This window comes from Moschus berezovskii, chromosome X (genome assembly GCF_049115385.1).
Source record: "Moschus berezovskii isolate FMDL1 chromosome X, NW_MosBer_1.0, whole genome shotgun sequence".
NCBI classification, from domain to species: Eukaryota; Metazoa; Chordata; class Mammalia; order Artiodactyla; family Moschidae; genus Moschus; species Moschus berezovskii.
This window is the reverse complement of record NC_142488.1, coordinates 148,868,996-148,890,355: the sequence shown is the minus strand read 5'-3', so window position 1 is coordinate 148,890,355 and position 21,360 is coordinate 148,868,996. Positions and strand designations below refer to the sequence as shown.

Below are 21,360 nucleotides of genomic sequence, written 5' to 3'. Positions count from 1 at the left end.
CCCTCTCTCTCACCCACTGTGCCAGGAGCCTGGGCCCTGGATGGCTGATGCATCAAGGTCAGAGGCATTTCTGGTTCTGGAAGTCTCAGGAAGATCCTCAATCCCAGGAGCAGAGTTGGAGTGGGAGGCATTAGTGGGGTGGGTCACCCATGTGGGCCACCCTGCGTGACTGCCTGTTTGATGCTAGAGAACCAGGCCCCAGGTAGGATGGCAACTGGACGCAGAGCTGGATGGAGGTCCCATGGACGGCAGTCACAGAAAAGGGAACTACACTGTGTGTGAAGGCCCAGGGTTACCACCCCTTCCGGCGTGCCTGGGACCGGGGTGTGCAGAACAAGGCTGGCCTGGGGTGGACATGGACAGGCTGCGGAGCCCAGACGATGGCCGCCTGTCCTCCTTCTGTGTCCCTGGGACCTCAGCCAATGCTTCTACAGCCCCCACCCTGGGGTTCCTGCAGACCGAAGGCAGGGCCCAGAGAGGGTCTGTGTGAGGGACTGGCTGCCCAGCCAGCGACAGTGCACAGAGGGTCAGATGGCTGTACCTTTGACCATGGACCCTCTCCTTGGATGAAGCTGTGTTTGACTGCAAGGTTGCCATGCAGAACCCTCAAGGCACCTGTAAACACAGAGGACGGGCTGACTTTGAGGGTCACCCATCTGTCGGTGTGCATCTGCCCGGCCCTGGGGCTCCAGGACCAGAAGGCCATGCCCGATTTACACAAGGGCTTAGCCTGAGACTTCATGCTTGTGCACGAGTGTCACGGTGCTCACTGCCATGATGAGCGTGGACCAAGAGGCTGACATGCTGACCAGCCTGGGTGCAGCCAGCCCTTTATTAGGTCACTTAATGTTTGCCTTGTGATGTCAGCCCCGAGAAAGCAGAGACCTTTGGTGAGGGGCCGAGCACCCTTGTGAGCCTGGACTGCGCCTATCCACTGCACTGTCCCTTTTCCAGGAAGGAAGGATACATCACAGTCCATGTGGCTGTGGACAAGGAGGGCCCTGCAATGGACGAGGTCCCTGCCTTTGGGGGGTGTTCCCTTTCTTCCAAACGCAGGGCATCCAGCCCTCAACTCAGCGAGTTGCGCCTCTCCCAGCAGACCTTTTGGTTGCCCTGGCCAAGCCCATGCACACAGGACACCGCAGCTTCAGGCTGCTGCTGGAAGAGAGTGCTTTCCAGGCTTTGAGTGAAGAGCCTTTGTTGAAGAGGCTGCACACTGAGTGTGGTGCCCTGCCCGGGGGAGAGGGCAGCCTCCTCTCCCTCCCCTTTCCCAGGAAGTGGTGGGCCATGGTCAACAGTCACCGCTTTGTGTCCATCTGGTGAGAGGAAGATGGCACTTGCATAGGCATCAATGAGAAGCTCTTCAAGAACATTTTGGAGAGGATGGGCTCAGACAAGGTATTTGAGACAGACTATATGAAGAGCTTCATCTGCCAGCTTAGCTTGTACAGATTCAGCAAAGCACTCCAGGATGTGCTCACCTCCCTCTGCTTGACCAACCTGCTCACAGAGGAGCCACCTGTCTGTGTCCTGAGCAAGGAAAAGGGCAGGGAAGTACCTGCTGGGCCCTAGGAGCAGTTTGGGTACCAACCTCAGGGCTGCCAGGGACCGTGGCAGGCCTTCCAGGAAAGCTGTGTGTAAAGACAGGACTGGGGACTGGCATATGTGCCCTGGGGGAAGCAGGTGGGGGGAGGGGCTTGTGTGCCCCTATGACTCCCTCATGGCTCAGACCTGAAGGAATCCACCTGTGAGGTTCGAAGATCCACTGGAGGAGGGCATGGCAACCCACTCTAGTATTCTTGCCAGGAGAATCCCCAAGGATAGAGGAGCCTGGTAGGCTATTGTCCATGGGGTCCCAAAGAGTTGCATATGACTGAGCGACTAAGTACATGACTCCCATAGCTGTGGAACAGAAGTTTAGTGTGGGGAAGCACAGGTCCTTTCCTGGGAAGTGTCCTGGTCAGCCAAGAAAGTGCAGGCCAGGGGCCAACACCTGCATAGAAAGCAGAGAAGCTTCTGCAGTCTGCCCACTGCAAATGCCGTCTCCTCTCCGAGCCTTGTACGGATACTCTTGGGCCACTCTGAGTCATTTGCCAAGGGCGAGAGGTGATGGTGCGTTAGTGAGTCTCAAGGATGGGCAAGCTGGGACACTGCCTCCTGTGGGACAGAGTCCCGCTTTCTCCATGAGGCCTGGTGATGGCTGGGTGAGGGGACCCAGCTGCATAGCCAGGAGGGTGTTGGTTTCAGTATGCTTTTTGAGACTCGGACTTTGCTATTCTCTTTCTCTCTCTCTCTCTCTCAGTGAACCCCAGTTACAGTTCTGCTAGAGTCCCCTGTTGAAGAGAGACAGCCCACACCTCCTGGGGAAGATGAAGAGGAGAGGGGGCGTTAAGTCTGTGTCTCAGCAAGTGGAGGGCAGGCCGGCAGGCCTGGTCAACTCTCCTGTGCCCAGCACTGCACAGACATAGACGGCCTGTCACCTTGCCCTGAGGGTGCCTAGGGGACCATGAGCCATCTGGAACTCGCCCCCACCACCACCCTGGCCAGGACCTATGCCGCCCCTGCTACTGATCTAGGGAAAGCAGCCTTGCTCCCCTTGGTGGGTACTGATGCCTGGCAGCCCTAGGGGACACAGGCTCCAGTCTCTCCAGTCCCTGTCCTGATGAGGTGTCACTGACCATTGAGGACCTGTGGCTATGCTTCACCTGGCCTCCTGCCAAGATGGCTCCTCCCCTGGTGAAGGTGGGCCCCACCACTGTGCCCACCCAGATCTTCAGCCTGCCCCTTTGGCAGCTCCCAGTGGCCATGCTGGTGCTTCTGTGAACCACCTTGATGCTCATTGTGGCTCAGGCCCAGAACCCCTTCTACTACTGCTCAAGCAGCCCCTCTTTCCCACAATCTCCAGGCATTCTTTCCCGTAATCCCCACTCCCTTCAGGTGCACCCCCAGAGGACCCCAAATATGCACCCTATTCAGACTTATAGAGGTGGCCCTGTGGTCAGAACACTGCAGGGAAATAAAGAGCCTGAAAACATGAGGGATTTCCCGCCCAGCACATGTCTTCAGTGCCTCCATCCTGGGCCTGGCTGAGTATTTGAGCCCCTCAGGCAGCTGCTTGCTCAGGAAGGCAAGATAGAGGGCCTCACCCTCGGCACAATGCAGGCACCTTTTACACACCTGGGGAAGCCCTTCAGATGCTCTACACCCACTCATTGAAAAGATCTGTCAAGGGCTTAACAAGAGCCTGGCAGAGGGGCTTCACAGGCACAGGGACACTGTCCAGCAGGGTCCTCACTTGACAGATAAGGAGAAATTAGGTCTTCTGTTGGGGCCCCAAAAGAGCCTTTACTGTCCTGAGTCGCATGAGGCTGGAGCCTGTGGTTCCTGCCCGAGGCATGTGGCTGTGCAGTTTGGGGACTCGCTGGAGCCTGGACAGCAGGCCCAAGGTTTGGCTTCATTGCAGGGCCTGCATCTGGTGACATTTTCTTGTTTCTCTTTTCTTTTTTCAGCTGATCACTCCGAGGGTGTTACACCTCAGCACCCTCTGCTCACTGGGGTGTTCAGTTTATAATGTGCTTTCTCTTAAGAATGTTTTCCTGAAGAGCATAGCAAATAGCCCTCCAGGGTCACTCTGCAGAGACAATGGCTCTGAGGTCAGGTGAGGGGAGAGTGCACACACCAGTAAACTGGAAACCAGAAGGCTGGGTCTCCCTTGTTGGCAGTCAGGCGCAGGCAGAGGAGGCCCTGAGAAAGGTCAGGGCTCTGTCAGCCCCAGCAACTGAGCTTCCGTAACGCCCGACCAGGCTGCTCACTTCCAAGCCAAAATGCAGCCCCTTATGAAGGTTCGCTGCCTGTGGAATGCCTTAACTTTTCAGAAGGTTTCATTCGCTTTTTTGTCTTGACTTCCAAATAAATGCCTCCTGACCTGGAATCACATGCAGATGTTACTATTTAAAAACCACGTTCCCAGAAACCTCAGCATGTGTGGCACCTGCTTACCTGTAAATCTATAGAGAAAGCGGAGATCTGCAGATTGCAATCTCAAGTCATCTGCTTGTCACAAAAGGCAACTTTTACTTACAAAGTCAAGGCTGCCTGATATCAAGAGACTCATGTGGTACTTCACTCACACCACTCAGTCCTTGGTAGAATTTGACTGATATCTGCAGAGTAAAGTGGCTAAGCATGTGTCCTCCTGGGCTAGCAGAGGTGGCAGCCTAAGGTCACACAGGAGTGGAGGGAGGGAGCATGGCCTTGATGGGCTGGCCATGGACAGTCAAACTGTCTCGAGCCCGATGCATGCCCTGGTCACCAGAGGAGAGGCCAGGCGGCTCCAGAGGTACAGGTTTAGTTCTGTCCCTAGGGCCCCACAGGTGACAGTGTCTAGGAGAGTGGAAATGAAATTCAACCAGACAGGGTGTCTCAGAGAGGGGGCCTGCCTCATAAGTGCTCCAACTAGGTAAGAGTGACCCTGGAGGCCCAATCAGACAGACCCTGGGGAGCCGGTGATCCATGGCCAACTCACTGAATGTCTCTCCTTCCTGGGAGAAGAGTCTAAAGTCGCCCAACCAGTGGGGACTTAGAACACACAACTCATGAGTTCTTGGCCTCCGAGAGCCCCTCTGGCCACTCTTCACAGAAAGGGCCTGTGCAGGGGGTGTGGGGGTAGGGCATCTGTGCAGACCAGTGGAAGAGAGTCACCAGGAGATGACCCTGGAGATACCCCAGAGAGAAGGAGTGTGAAGTCACTATGAGCGGCCAAGGCCATCTCCAGGCTGCTGAGTTCTTGCTAACTTACCTGCTGCTGCTCACCCACTTCAGCTAAAACATCATTTATACAAAAGTTTTCGAAGTCTGGTGACAGTGAGGGGCAGCAAGGTACTCAGCCATCCGCTGAGCCTCTGGAAAGGGAGGGAAGGTCCCCATTTCCAGGAACAGAGGTCCCAGACAGAGGGCCCCTCGAGGCCCCATGAAACCCCCCAGATGATGAATTCTGCATGTTCCTTCCCTCAGCAAAGCTGGGGGTGCCCAAGCCTCACTCAGGCAGCCCCTCTGGCCTCTGAGTGGTGCTCTGGGGATTTGTAGGGGTGGCTGGTGGAGGCCAGGCCATCATGAGGGCTGGGCTGTACTACAGTGAGGCTGAGTCCTTGGCCCTCTGTTTCCCTACAGTCATGGGCACAGCAGCCCTCCCCCATCCACCATCTGTGCTGGGACTTCAGCCTTCTCTCAAGGGCTAAGGAGGCATCCTCCTGAGAGAGGATGAGGGGGTCCAGTCACCCCAGAATAGTGAACACTATAGAACACAACTCGACCCCAACTGGGACATCTGGGCACCCTGGCCTGGGCTGTCAGACTGAAACGCCACACCGCCTCACTTCCTCAGTGAACTCAGGGAGTCAGAGGCTTGGTCTGTGGGGCACAGTCTCTGGTGGGCAAAGGGAGGTGCCCATGTCCTGTGAAGATTGGAGATGAGGACTAGAGGAGACTGGGGGTACCCAGGAGATGCATGTGCCTCCCTCCTGACAGCCCTGGGGGACCAAGGGGGGATGGCATTCAGATTTAACCTCACTGATCCTGATGGGAGGGGAGAAGTGAGGCCTGGGTCAGGTGCCCGGGTTCAGGTCAGCAGAGTAAAGGAACCGAGCTGTGCTAAGAGTCAAGGTAGAACCCTGAGGGGGTCTCTGGGACCCCAGGATGTCCAAGTCGTCAATGCTCTCAGCCCAGGAAGACCCCAGCAGGGTTGTAGGAATGAGCCCCTTACTCCCACATGCCTCTCAGGGGTCCTGGCTGGGGCGGGGCTGGTTCTAAGGGGAGCAAGGTCAGGGACAGAGGGTGGTGCTCAGAGCTGCTGAGAGTCAAAGTGAAGAGCAGAAGGAGGGTTGAGGAATGCTCAGGGCAACTTCTCAGCTCTGTGAAGACCTGGGCATGGAACTCTGATGTCATGTCTGCAGACTCCCCCTGTGGGGTCCCACTGAAGTGATGGTCTTGGTGTGAGGGCCCCATCTCTGGTCAATACAAGGGGCATCCATAGACCTGTCAGGACTCAAGATGAGGACCTTGAGGGGGGACACAGGGAATCCCACAGGTCCCAGAACCTGTTATCAGCCCAGGGCGACTCGAGTGGGGATGTGAGTACCAGGTCTCAGAGACATTGGAGACTTGATATAAAGGGCAGGGTCTCAGAGATTGGAGGGGAGATTCTTAGTTTTTGAAGTAGTTTAGGTGAGGACCCTGAGGGAGGACTGAGGGGATGCTGGACCCCAATCAAAGGAGACCAAGAGAAGCCGGTCCCTGCTGTCAGTCCTTGGTGGCCCTGGGGGTAGGATGAATGCAGCAAACATGGTTAGACTTCCTGACATATGGGTCTCAGATTGGGTTTCCGGTACAGGGGGCAGATTTCCTGACATCCGGGTCTCAGACTGGGGACCTCGCATATGGGGCAAGGCCTCAGGTGGGCCAATTCCTAGGTCCTTCGGGGTGTCAAGTTGAGGACCCTGAGGACAGACTAGGGGACCCTGTACCCCAATTAGATGTGACGTCAGAGAAGCCCATCTCTGTTCAGTCCAGGGATATCACAGATTAGGATGAGTGCAACAGGAATGATCTGACTTCCTGACATCCAGGTCTTGGAGAGATTGGGACCCTGGGATAAGGGGTGGGGATTCAGCTGGGGAGAGGCAAGAATCTCAGGTCCTGCCCGGAGACAAGGTGAGGTGCCTGAAAGAGGACAGAGGGGACCCTGAGTGAGGACCGATGGAACCCCACAGGTCTCCACACCTATAGTCGGCCCTGGGAGACCTTGGTGTGAGACAAGCACATTAGGCCTGTCTGAATTCCTGACGTGGGGGTCTCAGAGGGCTGAGGACCTCACGAAAGCAGTGAGGTCTCAAAATGGTGGATGGGACAATCCTGGGCCCTGCTGGAGTCCAGGCTCCGTGTAAGGAATGACAGAGGTAGTTAGACCTTAAAACAGGGAGGGATCCTTGCCTTTGATGGGGATCTTGGAGGCCCCAGAGCAGGATGAGCAGTTTCCTGACCGATGGCTTAGGGACCTCAGGATCTGAGGTGTTCGGGCAGAGGGGACAGTGTTCAGGTCCACAGAGGGTATACTCCACAGATCCGGAGGGATAACTGAGTAGATTCCTGTCCCGTCCCTGTGGTCAGTTTTGGGAGGCTAGGAAGGACATGAGAAGGAACTCAGGATCGGGCATCTCCCCAACCTAGAATCCACAAGAAGCCCTGGGCAGGTGTGGCCACACGTGGGGCCCATCAGCACTTTCTGTTCAGACTCGGGTCTTGTTCTGCGTTTCCCTGCAGGCCCCCAAAGGGGAGGGGCCAGATGTGCCAGGGGAAAAGTGAGCACTACAACGAAGTCCTGAGGGGAACTCACTCCACAACTGGGGGAACCTCACAGTGTCCACCCTACCTACCAGCATGGAAGGCCCAGGGTTATGTCTCAGTCTACCCCTGAGGTGTCCCCTTCATGTCTCTCACAGGAGCTTCAGGAAACAGGAGGTGAAGCAGAGGTCTGAGGCCCGTGTCCTGAGGTCAGAGAGCAGAGGAGGTCCAGGCAGTGCCAGGAGTCAAGGTGAGGAGGGTGTCCTGAGTGTGCACCAGGGGATCCCCTTCCCAGAACAGAAGGGAAACCACAAAGCCCATATCCCCACACCCTGTCAGCCCAGGAACTTCCAGCTGTTCTGACTGCACCCTGGGGAGACATTGCTCTTCCTCCTTCAGATAGCCAGGTGTCTGGCCGCCCAGGAAGAGCACCCTTGTGAGGTTCGAGAGCACCCCTCAAAAGGACACCTGTAAGTGGCCTGTGTCAGATTGCCCAGGGTGCATTTCTCAGGTGAGGCCGCTCACACCCCGTCCTCCAGGCACGTGGTCCCTGTCTCACTCCTGTCTGTGATTTGGTCCCAGGCATCACATCAACATGAGTGAGCTGAGAAAACCTGAGGAAGACCTTCAGGACCTAGGGGAGGCCGAGGCCTGGTAGAGAGGCAGTCCCTGGGGTCTGAGGAGGGGAAGGATGCAGTCCCCTTGGCCTTCTCTCCCTCAGTCTCCTCCTCAGCCCTTGTGGAGGCCTTGCCCCAAGAAGCTCTGAAGGAGATGATGGCAAACCTGTATGAAGTTCCTGCTTCTCAAGTATCATGCCAAGGAGCTGACCTCCAAGACTGAAATACTGAATATGATCCTCATGGATAACCAGGACCAGATACCTGTGGTCTTCCGTAAAGCCGCCCAGTGCCTGCAGCTGGTCTTTGACATGGCGGTGAAGGAGGTGGACCCCAGGGAGCACATCTACATCTTGGTCCCCACTCTGGGCCTCACCTGCGATGCAATGCCGAGTGGTGGGCAGAGCATGCCCAAGGCCAGGCTCCTGGTGCTGGTCCTCAACCTGATCATGCGGAATTGAGACCGTGCCCCTGAGGAGAAAGTTTGGGGAGCACTCAGCAAGATGGGGCTGTGTCCCATGAGGGAGCACTCCATCTTTGGGGAGCCCAGGGAGCTGTTGACCCATGTGTGGGTGTGGGAGGGTTATCTGGAGTACCGGCAGGTGCTTGACAGCAACCTTGCTCGCTATAAGTTCCTGTGGGGTCCCTGGGCCTATGCAGAGACCAGCAAGTGACAAGTCACAGAGTATCTTCTCAGGGACAACGAAAGGATTTCCAGGGTCTTCCCACCCCTGTCTGCAGAGGCTGTGAGTGAAGAGGAAGAGGGTTCCTGAGCCAGAGAAGCGGCCAGGTGATCCTTCCCTCTGTGATTGAAGAGGGAGCAGTCAGCCTTCTCAGCAGTGAGGTCAGTTGGGGTACCTGGTGTGTAGCATTTTTGGGTTCCTGTACTATACGATGACATGGATATTCATCTCTGTTTTCTTTAGGAATTGTTCAATTGTTTTTTTCAGCTTAAAACTTAATAAATTTCAATATCTAACTTTGTGAATGACATTGATCACACTTGTATTTGTACTTACCCAGTTTAAGGATCCGGAGAAGGCAATGGCAACCCACTCCAGTACTCTTGCCTGGAAACTCCCATGGATGGAGGAGCCTGGTAAGCTGCAGTCCATGGGGTCGCTAAGGGTCAGACACGACTGAGTGACTTCACTTTTGCTTTTCACTTTCATGCATTGGAGAAAGAAATGGCAACCCACTCCAGTGTTTTTGCCTGGAGAATCCCAGGGACGGGGGGAGCCTGGTGCGCTACCGTCTATGGCATCACACAGAGTCAGACACGACTTCAGAGACTTAGCAGCAGCAGCAGCAGTTTAAGGACCAGAGTTTTGCTGTTTTGTAAAAGAGATTGGAAACTGTCCCATGTTATTTTGTGAACCTGAGCAAGGTAACATGGATTGGAATTATAATTAGTTTGCACAGGTAAACTTAGTTCAGTTCAGTTCAGTCACTCAGTCGTGTCCGACTCTCCGCGACCCCATGAATCACAGCACGCCAGGCCTCCCTGTCCATCACCAACTCCCGGAGTTCACACAAACTCATGTCCACAGAGTCGGTGATGCCATCCAGCTATCTCATTCTCGGTCGTCCCCTTCTCCTCCAGCCCCCAACCTTTCCCAGCATCAGAGTCTTTTCCAGTGAGTTAACTCGTCACATGAGGTGGCCAAAGTATTGGAGTTTCAGCTGTAGCATCGGTCCTTCCAATGAACACCCAGGATCGATCTCCCTTAGAATGGACTGGTTGGATCTCCTTGCAGTACAAGGGACTCTCAAGAGTCTTCTCCAACACCACAGTTCAAAAGCATCAATTCTTTGGCGATCAGCCTTCTTCACAGTCCAGCTCTCACATCCATACATGACCACGGGAAAAACTGTAGCCTTGACTAGACAGACCTTTGTTTGCAAAGTAATGTCTCTGCTTTTTAATATATTATCAAGGTTGGTCATAACTTTCCTTACAAGGTAAACTTACTTAGCTGTATATAGTTGGTAGAAGAATTAGAAAATTAAAAAAATATATTGTAGTGATCTTTCTTCTTATGCTTTTAGTCTGTTCTTTTCTACAGCTAAGCCATGTCTGTTTAGTTGGATTTTGCATGATATTATTTAAGAAAATAGGAGAAAATTGATGAGATTAATAAGCCCCCTGATCCATGGTTCATTTATTCCACTGACCTTCATGGAGCCTCTGTTCTGTGGAAGGTCTTGTGTTAGCAGTGGGGACACTGGGAGAAGCGGGATACACCCACACTTAGACTGGGAGTCTAAAGTCACTCTGAGGGCCCAAGGCCATCTCCAGGCAGCTGAATTCTTGCTAACTCATCTGCCATTCTTCACTCTCTTTGGCTAAAACAACATCCTTTATACAAAAGTTTACAAAGTCTGGTGACTGATGAGGGACTCCCATGTGAAGGTGAGTGACTACCTGTGCTCCCCCATGGTCATGGGTGCAGCAGGCCCCATCCAACATCTGTGCTGGGACTGAAGCCTTCTCTCAAGGGTTAATGAGGCCCCCTCTTGAGTGAGGATGAGAGGGTCTAGGCACCACAGAATAGAGGGTCCCAGAAAATACACTCCACTCTTACAGGGCCTCCTGGGGGACCCAGTCTGGGTTGGCAGGCTGAGATCCCACACCCCCTCACTTCCTCAGTGAACTCAGGGATTCAGAGGCTTGGTCTTTGCAGTGTAGGCAGAGGTGGGCAGACAGAGGGGCCCACATCCTGCGGAGACTCGAGGAGACAGAGGGTCCCCAGGGGATGCATGTACTGCCTTCCCGACAACCCTGGGGGACCAGGGGGAATGGCGTCCAGATGTGGCATCACTGATCCTGATGGGAGGGAAGTAGTAAGGGCCTGGGTCAGGTGCCCAGGTTCAGGTCAGCAGAGTGAAGGAATCCAGCTGTGCTTTGAGTCAAGGTAGAACCCTGAGGGGGGCTCTGGGACCCAGGATATCCAGGATATCCAATGCTCTCAGACCCTGGGTCCCCAGCAGTGTTGTGGGAATGAGCCCTCTACTCCCGCTTGCCTCTTAGGGGTCCTGGCTGGGGAGGGCCTTGTTCTAAGGGGAGCAATGTCAGGGTGAGAAGGTTGTACCCAGACCCACTGAGAGCCAAAGTGAAGAGCAGGAGGGTTGAGGATGGCCGGGTACATCCTCTGAGCTCTGGGAAACCCTGGTCATGGAACCCTGATGTCATGTCCACAGACTGTCCTTAAGGGTCTCGGTGCAGTGGCAGCCTTGGTGTAAGGGTCCCGCCTCAGATCAACACAAGGGGCATCCCTGGAAGTGCCAGGGCTCAACTCGAGGACTTTGAGAGAGGACACAGTGAACCCCACAGGTCCCAGAACCTGCTGTCAGCCCGAGGCAACTCTGGTGGCTGCATGAGCACAAGGTCTCAGGGACATTGGAGACTTGATATAAGGGGCAGCTCCTCAGAGACTGGTGATGAGATTCTTAGGTTCTGAAAGAGTTTAGGTGAGGACCCTGAGGGAGAACTTAGGGGAACCCTCAAGAGGAGATTTAAGTGGCCTGTGTCAGACCATCCTGGGTGCGTTTCTCAGCCAAGGACCATGGTCCCGATCTGGTCCCCTGCATCACTCCTGTCTGTGGTTTGATCCTAGGCATTATGTTTGTGGTTGAGATGAGTGACCTGAGTAAGCCAAGCAAGGCCAAGGAAGACCTTCAGGACACAAGTGAGGCTCAGGACCCTGTGGAGGTGCAGCTCTCAGGGGCTGAAGCAGGGGAGGTTGCATACACCTCGGCCTCTTCTGCACCTGGAGAAGGCAGCCACTCTGCCTGCTATGAGTTCTTGTGGGGTCTGCAATCCTATGTGGAGATCAGCAAGTGACAAGTCATGGTGTTTCTGTTTAGAGTCAACCAAAGTGCTTTGGGGGCCTTCCCACCACTGTCTGTAGTGGCGGCAAGGGAAGAGAAAAGGGGGCCTGAGTCAGAGCAGAAGCCAGGTGATTCTTCCCTCTGTGATTAAAGACAGAGCGGTCAACCTTCTCAGAAATGAGGGCCAGGGCCAGTTGAGGGAACTGCTGTGTAGCATCTTTGGCTTCCTGTTCTCTACGATGATATGGAGAATCATCTCTGTTTTCTTTTGAAAATTTCCAAACTTTGATAGTTTTACAGAAGGCTGCTACTGCTGCTGCTAAGTCGCGTCAGTCGTGTCCAACTCTGTGCAACCCCATAGACGGCAGCTCACCAGGCTCCCCCATCCCTGGGATTCTCCAGGCAAGAATAGTGGAGTCGGTTGCCATTTCCTTCTCCAATACATGAAAGTGAAAAGTGAAAGTGAAGTCGCTCAGTCGTGTCCGACTCCTAATGACCCCATGGACTGCAGCCTACCAGGCTCCTCCATCCATGGGATTTTCCAGGCAAGAGTACTGGAGTGGGTTGTCATTGCCTTCTCTGAACAGAAGGCTAAATAACCTTTAATGTCTTAGTTTGTGAATGATGAGGATCAAAATGTGTTTGTGGTTACCCAGTTCAGGTACAAGAGTTTGGCTCTTTTGTAAAAGAAATTGGGCACTCTTCCATTTTGATTTGTGACCCTGAAAGAGATACATTGGAATTGGAATTGTTTTAGAAATGTGAGCTTACTTAGCAGCAATATTGATGTGTGAGATTTAGATAATAATAAAGGTGATCGTAGTAAATTCATGTTTCTGTCCTTTTGGGGTATCATTCTCAAAAACTAAATTATCTCTGTTTATTTGGATTTGTCTGGGTTACATAAGGAGGTAGCAGGCAGTTAATCTGAGCCCCTGCCCACTGGCTCCTTTATTCCAAAGACCTTTACAGAGTGTCTGCTCCCTGAAAGGCCGTGTTAGCAGTGAGGACACTAGGAGAAGCAGGACAACCCCCCACTCCTAGAGCAATGGTCTAGGAGCCAGAGTCGCAGGAGTAAATTGGAGACGTCCTCTAGTCCCACAGAACAAGACAACAGGGGGCGGGGCAGTGGGGCTCCAGGAGGAGCACCTCGGGGTTGGTGTCTGAGCCAGGTCACTTTGGGGCTTTGGAAAGCTGGGTTCCTTCTGTGAGGGGTGATTTTGATGAGCCTGGGTGGTGGCACCCCTCAGTATTGCATTGTGTCTTGGGGATGATGGGAAAGTCTGAAAGGGATCACTGCTGTGAGCTGTCTTTTGCATCTTGGATAAAGCCCAGAGACATCTCTTTCTGGGGCAGGAACGAAGGGGTCCTGGCTCTTGGCACATTCCTATTGACCACAGGGGTAAAGGATGTGTTTTCCACCCATATCTGCAAGGAATCCTGCAGAACTTTGGTCACACACCATTGAAGTGATGCCCAAGAAATCCATGGAACTGCCCTCTCTTTCCTGGTACTGGGGATCCAGAACCTAAGGTGTTAATGAGCTTTAAATTATCTCTTTTTGTCAGTTCAGTTCAGTTCAGTCGCTCAGTCGTGTCCGACTCTCCGCGACCCCATGAATCACAGCACGCCAGGCCTCCCTGTCCATCACCAACTCCCGGAGTACACTCAAACTCATGTCCACAGAGTCGGTGATGCCATCCAGCCATCTCATTCTCCGTCGTCCCCTTCTCCTCCCGCCCCCAACCCTTCCCAGCATCAGAGTCTTTTCCAGTGAGTCAACTCGTCGCATGAGGTGGCCAAAGTATTGCAGTTTCAGCTTTAGCATCAGTCCCTCCAATGAACATCCAGGATTGATCTCCTCTAGAATGGACTGGTTGGATCTCCTTGCAGTATAAGGGACTCTCAAGAGTCTTCTCCAACACCACAGTTCAAAAGCATCGATTCTTCGGCGATCAGCCTTCTTCACAGTCCAACTCTCACATCCATACATGATCACGGGAAAAACCATTGCCTTGACTAGACGGACCTTGGTTGGCAAAGTAATGTCTCTGCTTTTTAATATACTATCAAGGTTGGTCATAACTTTCCTTCCAAGGAGCAAGCGTCTTTTAATTTCATGGCTGCAATCAGCATCTGCAGTGATTTTGGAGCCCAAAAAAACAAAGTCTGACACTGTTTCCACTGTTTTTCCATCTATTTCCCATGAAGTGATGGGACCAGATGCCATGATCTTTGTTTTCTGAATGTTGAGCTTCAAGCCAACCTTTTCACTCTCCTCTTTCACTTTCATCAAGAGGCTTTTGAGTTCCTCTTCACTTTCTGCCATAAGGGTAGTGTCATCTGCATATCTGAGGTTATTGATATTTCTCCCAGCAATCTTGATTCCAGCTTGTGCTTCTTCCACCCCAGCGTTCCTCATGATGTACTCTGCATATAAGTTAAATAAGCAAGGTGACAATATACAACCTTGACGTACACCTTTTCCTATTTGGAACCAGTCTGTTGTTCCATGTCCAGTTCTAACTGTTGCTTCCTGACCTGCATACAGGTTTCTCAAGAGGCAGGTCAGGTGGTCTGGGATTCCCATCTCTTTCAGAATGTTCCACAATTTATTGTGATCCACACAGTCAAAGGCTTTGGCATAGTCAATGAAGCAGAAATAGATGTTTTTCTGGAACTCTCTTGCTTTCTCCATGATCCATCGGATATTGGCAATTTGATCTCTGGTGCCTCTGCCTTTTCTAAAACCTGCTTGAACATCTGGGAGTTCACGGTTTACATATTGCTGAAGCCTGGCTTGGAGAATTTTGAGCATGACTTTGCTAGCGTGTGAGATGAGGGCAATTGTCCGGTAGTTTGAGCATTCTTTGGCATTGCCTTTCTTTGGGATTGGAATGAAGACTGACCTCTTCCAGTCCTGTGGCCACTGCTGAGTTTTCTAAATCTGCTGGCATATTGAGTGCAGCACTTTCACAGCATCATCTTTCAAGACTTGAAATAGCTCAACTGGAATTCCATCACCTCCACTAGCTTTGTTCGTAGTGATGCTTTCTAAGGCCCACTTGACTTCACATTCCAAGATGTCTGGCTCTAGGTCAGTGATCACGTTATCGTGACTATCTTGGTCGTGAAGATCTTTTTTGTACAGTTCTTCTGTATATTCTTGCCACCTCTTCTTAATATCTTCTGCTTCTGTTAGGTCCATGCCATTTCTGTCCTTTATCGAGCCCACCTTTGCATGAAATGTTCCCTTGATATCTCTAATTTTCTTGAAGAGGTCTCTTGTTTTTCCTATTCTGTTGTTTTCCTCTATTTCTTTGCATTGATCACTGAGGAAGTCATTCTTATCTCTCCTTGCTATTCTTTGGAACTCTGCATTCAGATGCTTATATCTTTCCTTTTCTTCTTTGCTTTTCGCTTCTCTTCTTTTCACAGCTATTTGTAAGGCCTCCTCAGACAGCCATTTCGCTCTTTTGCATTTCTTTAACTGGCCATTAATCAACGACTTGATCTTTGTTGGGGCTGCAATGAAGGAATATAATGGTTTGGATGGAAGACAGACGGACAAAGACAAAGAGTTGTTCTTGCTTTTCCTGGAGCAGCTTTTTCCTGCCGGGACAGTCATCAACCCTTAACAGGTCTTCTAACTGGAAATGGTGCTTCTGGGGTAGCTCAAAGGATAAAAACCTGCTTGCATTGTGGGAGACCAGGGTTCGAACCCTGGGTCAGGAAGATCGCCTGGAGAAGGGCATGGCAACCAACTTCAGTATTCTTGCCTGGAGAATTTCACAGACAGAGGACACTGGTGGTGTACAGTTCATGGAGTCTCAAAGAAATGAACACAACTGAGCTAATAACACTATGGTCCACTATGGTCTAACTGGAAAAATTAACTAGCTTTATTTATGAATCATCATGTTTGGCTGATTAGCTATTCCACATCCTATTGAAGTGCATATTCTCTGACATGGCCTGGACCACAAAGCAACCAACCCCTTACCACAGTGGAGAGTGGAGGAGTGTCTGAAGGCAACAGTGTGAGAGATTCTTGCCCCACCATCACAGTGCCAATAGAGGCCAGGCCCTGCCAGATGCATCGCGTCCCTCAGGTGCATCCTGCAACCCAACATATGGGGCTCCTTACATCAGCCACAGTGAGGGAGGGGAGCAGCTGGAGGGTCTCTGGGCTGGGGACACTAGTGTAGGGACGCCAAGGGCAAAGGAAGGAGAATGAGGCTGAGAAAAGCAGGCCTTGGGCATCATGAGTGCTTGTGTGTACACAACGCAAGTGTCCTGAGCCACAACTGACAAAACTCCTTGGTGCCACGCATACACACTGCCAGGGCCCACATGGTGCCTGGAGGAGAGGGACCAGAAAAGGTAGCTCCCTTAGAACCCAGGGGCTGAGGAGGGGCCCAGAGTGGGGACGGGCAAGAAAGGCCACCTAGCCAGGCTGCCACAGATACCATGGTCTTTGGTCCCCTTCGGAGGATCCACCAGGGGCCCCAACTGATGATCACAGCCTCCAGGGTCATGTCCCAGTTAGATGAACCGACCTGAAGGAATGCTTTGTCAACATGTTTAGCAGCACAAAGGCAAGGGAGCAAGCACAGATCGTGGCCTGCAAGCTCCATTCTAGCCTCCAGTCTTCAGGCTGAAAGGCCCCTGGGCAAGTCTCTTCCACACCCTCTTAGCTCTCCCCTTTCAGACACAAGGCAGTGGCCCTCACACAGTGCAAATGACCCTACTGAGTGGCAGAACTGGAGGGAAACTGTCTCTAGGGGGACAGTGCCCTAGGGTCCTCACTCACAGACCTCTCCAAGGTGCCAGTCTGTTCCCTACATGGTGATTTTGAAGAACAGTGGCCCACAAAGATCAGAGAAGACATATCTCCAAACCCACTGCCCTATCGCCCATGTGCACTGAAGACAGGTGACTCTCACTGGAGTTTTGTTCACTCTCACACACGGACTCTCATCAATTTTCAAATACAGGTAGATAGGGGCTTCCTCTGGTGACATCTAGCTCAACAAGTCAGACATGTCTCTGGGAGTGAGTGTCTATAAAGGAAGTCCCTTGAAAGGTGCCTAACCAGTGAGCCAACAACATCATTTGATGTATCTGCCATCTAGGTAAGGGAGAACAGGTCCACAGTGGTGGTGGGGACAGGGGCAGGGGCAGAGATGATCAGAGCTGGCCTCGGAGAGGACCAGTAAAATGCTTATTTTCAGTAAAAAGGCTGTACCTTGAGCCCCCATTTCATTCCTTCAAAGGGCAGGTACCCACGGACACCCAAGTTGGACATGGGAGGCCAGGATCAGAGGTAGCAGAAGCCCAACCAACCCATTGATGGAAAAAACTAATTTTGAGGCAACCTCCAGGGAGGCTGAATCCGAGGCTCTGGGAAGGGGATGAGAAAAGCACTCACACAGGTGTCCCCAAAGTGAGCACTCTATGGCCAGGAGAGCAGTCTTTATGGGAAGAAATGGAAACTGAAGACAGCAGCCTGTGATCTGCAGTGGGATGATGTCTGGGGATGGGCAGAGCTCAGAAGGCTGCAAACTCAGCAGAGCACACGGCTGTGCCTTCCCACATGGCATCCTGGGGAGTCTGTGTCTCAGGTACTTGGGGAATAGTCAAGTGGAACGTGAGGTCACTCACTCTGTGCTCAAGCACAACCCTATTCTGGGGAGAGCTCGACCTAGGGAGCGGAGGGGGCAGGACAACAGGACTCTGACTTTGGGGCCATCTGAGTGAGACAGACCAACCAGCAGCACCAGCCAGAAGACAACAAAGCCAGAAGAGGGGCAAGGCCACCGTCAGTGGGGTGGGGAGGTGGGACCACCAACACAGGCTAGGCTAAACAGCTCGCTATGTATCCCATCTTCTGGGAGGGACAGTCACCAGGGGCCCATCTGACCTCTGGGATCTCTCACAGTGGTAACCAAGCCGGGACTCACCAGGGCCTGGCCCTTCAGCAAAAGCCAGCCACAGGCCTGGCCATTGGTAGGGAGGGGGGTGGTGCCAGGGGCACGTTTGTCAACCCATACAGGGCTTGGTCCCCTGAAACAAGGCACCTGGCAGCAGATGGGAGCCTGTGCAGGCAACGTGAAACATACTTTTCTGTACTTTCGGACAAGAGACCACCTGGGGATCCATCTCTGTCCCCAGACCCCCTCCCCCACACTGAGCCAGGGCTGCCTCTCCACATCACCTCTGTGACATCATGAAACAATTAATGAAGCTGACCACTTAATTGGATGCCTGGCCCACCACCCAGATTCTAGAATCTCCAGAGAGTATTTATGGGGCACCCCGACCCTGGCCTGAGGCCCTTCTGCCCTGAGCATTCACTGCTGGGGTAGAGAATATTCCTGAGCTAGACTGTCTCCATGGCTAGTCAGAGTTCCCACAATTCACACACAGCCCCGCTGGCCCCATTAACTTATGGGGAGCCTGCAGCAGGGGATCTCTGTGATTCCTCTCCAGATCCAAATGTTGTTTCAGGGGATACTTTGGAAAAGCAGGGTGACCAACCCAAGAGCCCAGATCCAGGCCTCCAATACAATTTGCCCCCACAGGACCAGAAGCCAGAAATGGCCAACAAGGAAGAGGACAACGCCTTCCTCAGGCTGTCCTTCCCCAGGAAGCTCTGGAGGATTTTGGAGGATGAGGCCTTCACCTCTGTGCACTGGAACGACGAGGGAGACATGGTGGTCATTGAGGCAGATCTCTTCCAGACAGAGGTCCTCCAACGCAGAGGTTCAGACCAGATCTTTGAGACAGACTGCATCAAGAGCTTCATCCGTGAACTGAACCTGTATGGTTTCAGTAAAATCTCCCCTTTGGGTCACTCTGCAGGGAATAAGAAGATTATGGTAATGTAGAAAGTTCTTCTGGGGAGGCTAGACTAGATAAGCTGAGTGCTGGATGGGTTTCATATCCCAGAGGAACATTGTTCCCATGAGAGGGTGGTTAAGGAAAGAGGAGAACACAAGGTGTGTCTTGTTCCACCACCCACCTTAGACAGGATCCACAGGGGTGACTCCAGACCCTGAGTGGCCACTGAATGTCAGGGACCTCTAGTAACACCTCAAGTGAGGATGGTCCCAGGGGCGCTCTAGGGAGCAACATGCTAGGGCCTCATAACCTTCCAGAATGAAAAGATCTTGTCTCTGTAAGTGCTGGGGAGGAGGGCGGTGAGGAAGGCCTCTTCTCCCCCTTGCTGTCTAAAGTGATTCATTTTCTTTCAGATCTATCACAACTCCAATTTTCAGAGAGACAAGCCTCTCCTCCTGCAGAACATCCCAAAGAGAAAGAAGCGAGCGGTGGCAACCAGACACTCTCCTCGACTCCACCACAACCAGTGCACCCAAGAGGTGGGCAAGAAAGTCCAGAAGGGAACCCCACCTGCTCACAGAACCCCCAGCCGGCGATCATTTCTGCTCTCTCACCTTTGGTCTATGGGCAGTGTAGCCAGGCGGGCCATGGCAAACCATCTCCCCGGGGAGCAGGGCAGCCCCAGTGGAAAGGGCACATCCAGCGGTACTGCGTCTGTACCCCCAGCTACTTCTGGAAGGGAGAGTACAGGGCAAATGCCCGAGAGCCCCCCAGAGTACCCAGATTATGATTCAGTGATGGCTTTGTACAACACGTGTTACTCTATTCTGACAGCAGCCCTTTCCTTCACGGCCCGAAACGAGGCCCCTGAGGCAGAGGAGGAGCAGGGAGAGTCCTCAGATTACAAGTGCGTACTCTGTGAGCATGTCAAGGACAAGCCCAATCCCTGACCTCTCAGGTTCCTAGGGACACTCAAAAGTACTCTTTTGTAATCAAAATTTGATTTCTGACTCTAATAAAGTGGAGCAAAATTACACAGGAGTAAATAAATAATTGAATGAGAACCGCAAGTCTGTGTTCTTTCTGTCTGTCCACGCTATTCACACGGCACAGGGTGAGCCAGATGAGGCTAGAAGCCCACACCCCATGCAGAGTTCTGTCTGGCCCCCGTGGTCCCTTTTCAAAGGAAGCAGCAGCATTTCACATGCTTGGCCAAGGGTCTGGCTCACTAGCTGAGTGCTGAGGCCAACCAGGACGGGCTGGCCACTGTTCAGCAGATGGCCCAGCCAGGCTCCTGACCTTGGGGGTGTCACCTTCCCTGGGTCATGCATTCTGAAGCAGAAGGGACTCCTCCTGGGTCCCCCAACGATGCCACAAGTTTCTGCTCAGCAACTGATCATCTCCAGCTGTTGATACAGGGGCCTCCCCACAAGAGGCTGACCAGAAAGCAGGGTCACCCCACCCGCCGGGGGCCTTGCAGACACATGACATCAAACCCAAAGACACATATAAGGTTTCCACAAAATGAACACCAGCCCGTGTCGCTCTGCCCTCACAGGTGTATTTAGGAGCCTGTCTTTGGACGTGAGGCAGCCAGGCACCACATCCAACACACATGCCTTGTGAGCCAAGGGACACATAAGAGCAGGCAAGGGTCACATGCAAGGAGAAACCATGGCCTCTTTCTGGGCCTGCAGGCATCTCCGCCTGCCAGAGGCCTCACTGCCTGCTTACACTTAGCCCTGTCCCCAGACTTCCCCCATCACCCCCTGGACAGTGTTTCAACATCAGGAAGTTTGGACCAGAACAGAGAGGGAAAAACACTAACAAGTTTCCTAACAACACATTTCTCTCAACCACCCAGACCCAGCAGGGCCAAAAAAAGTGTTGATGCCATTTTATTCTAAAGGTCAAAGTCCTGGAGACTCATACTGAGTCCCAAGAAGCACCGCATGAGGGGTATACTAGACCCCTGACCTGCACCAAGTTGGCAGCACACCCTAGGGTGGGGCCGATTGAGACAGAACCAGATGGGCATGTCCAGGGCTCAGCGGTGACTAGACAGTGTCACCATGTGCGGGCCTCTTGATCACCTTCCTCTTGAGAGTCCATCTTGGACAGGCCTCCTGCCCAAAGGGGATCAGGTGCTCGGGGATGTCCACCTGGAAGATGTCCTTCCTGCCCCTCCCAGGGACGGCAGCCAGCGGGGCTTGGCGAGCACAGTCAGGTACTTCTGTCGAAGGTTGGGTAGCAGGGCTTGATTCTCCAGCTCCTCTACCTCATCGGGATCTAGGTTTTCTGGGCACAGCGAAGTGTCCCAAATTTTCACGAGACCTGTGTGCAAAGACTGGACACAAAAGGAGAACAAGGTGATTCAAAGTCATGCTTGCTAGAGACCAAGACCATATCACGGAGGAAACCCAAGGTGAACTGGATCCTCTGGATGCACATTTTCAGATGGGCTCACCTTGGTGCAGGGAATTCAATGAGAGGCCACGCCAGGGAGGGAGCAAAATGAAAGGGAGGGGCCTGGTGCTACATGAACCCACCTGGCCATGGGCAGCTCTCAGTCTGACCACTGCAGGCCGCAGGGACAGAGCAGGAAGGCTCTGGCGGGAGCCAGCAGACATCAGGTCCCCAAGGGATTTACCAGCAGAGAGGTGTTGCTGTGGGGCCTCACCCCTGGGGAGTCAGGGAACTTGCTCAGGCCTGGCTGCTGGCAGTGTGGGTA

The 21,360-nt window shown here is 53.0% G+C and overlaps 1 protein-coding gene and 1 pseudogene across 1 annotated transcript; both read left to right on the top strand.

Moving 5' to 3' along the window:
- Positions 1–355: 355 nt before the first annotated feature.
- On the top strand, positions 356–2,468 carry LOC148773546 (heat shock transcription factor, X-linked-like; annotated as a pseudogene).
- A 15,713-nt stretch (positions 2,469–18,181) lies between these two features.
- LOC129535115 (heat shock transcription factor, X-linked member 3-like) lies at positions 18,182–19,579 on the top strand. The gene is made up of 2 exons (XM_055393724.2): positions 18,182–18,667; positions 19,043–19,579. The coding sequence occupies exons 1-2, from the start codon at positions 18,182–18,184 to the stop codon at positions 19,577–19,579; spliced, it is 1,023 nt and encodes a 340-aa protein (XP_055249699.2).
- The last annotated feature ends 1,781 nt before the right edge of the window (positions 19,580–21,360 follow it).

What these genes read in the sequence shown, in the direction of transcription:
- LOC129535115 (XM_055393724.2), top strand. Translation starts at nt 18,182, where the DNA reads ATGGCTAGTCAGAGTTCCCACAATTCACACACAGCCCCGCTGGCCCCA. An exon ending in CAGGGAATAAGAAGATTATG is followed by an intron (nt 18,668 to 19,042) that starts GTAATGTAGAAA and finishes ATTTTCTTTCAG; the next exon opens with ATCTATCACAACTCCAATTT.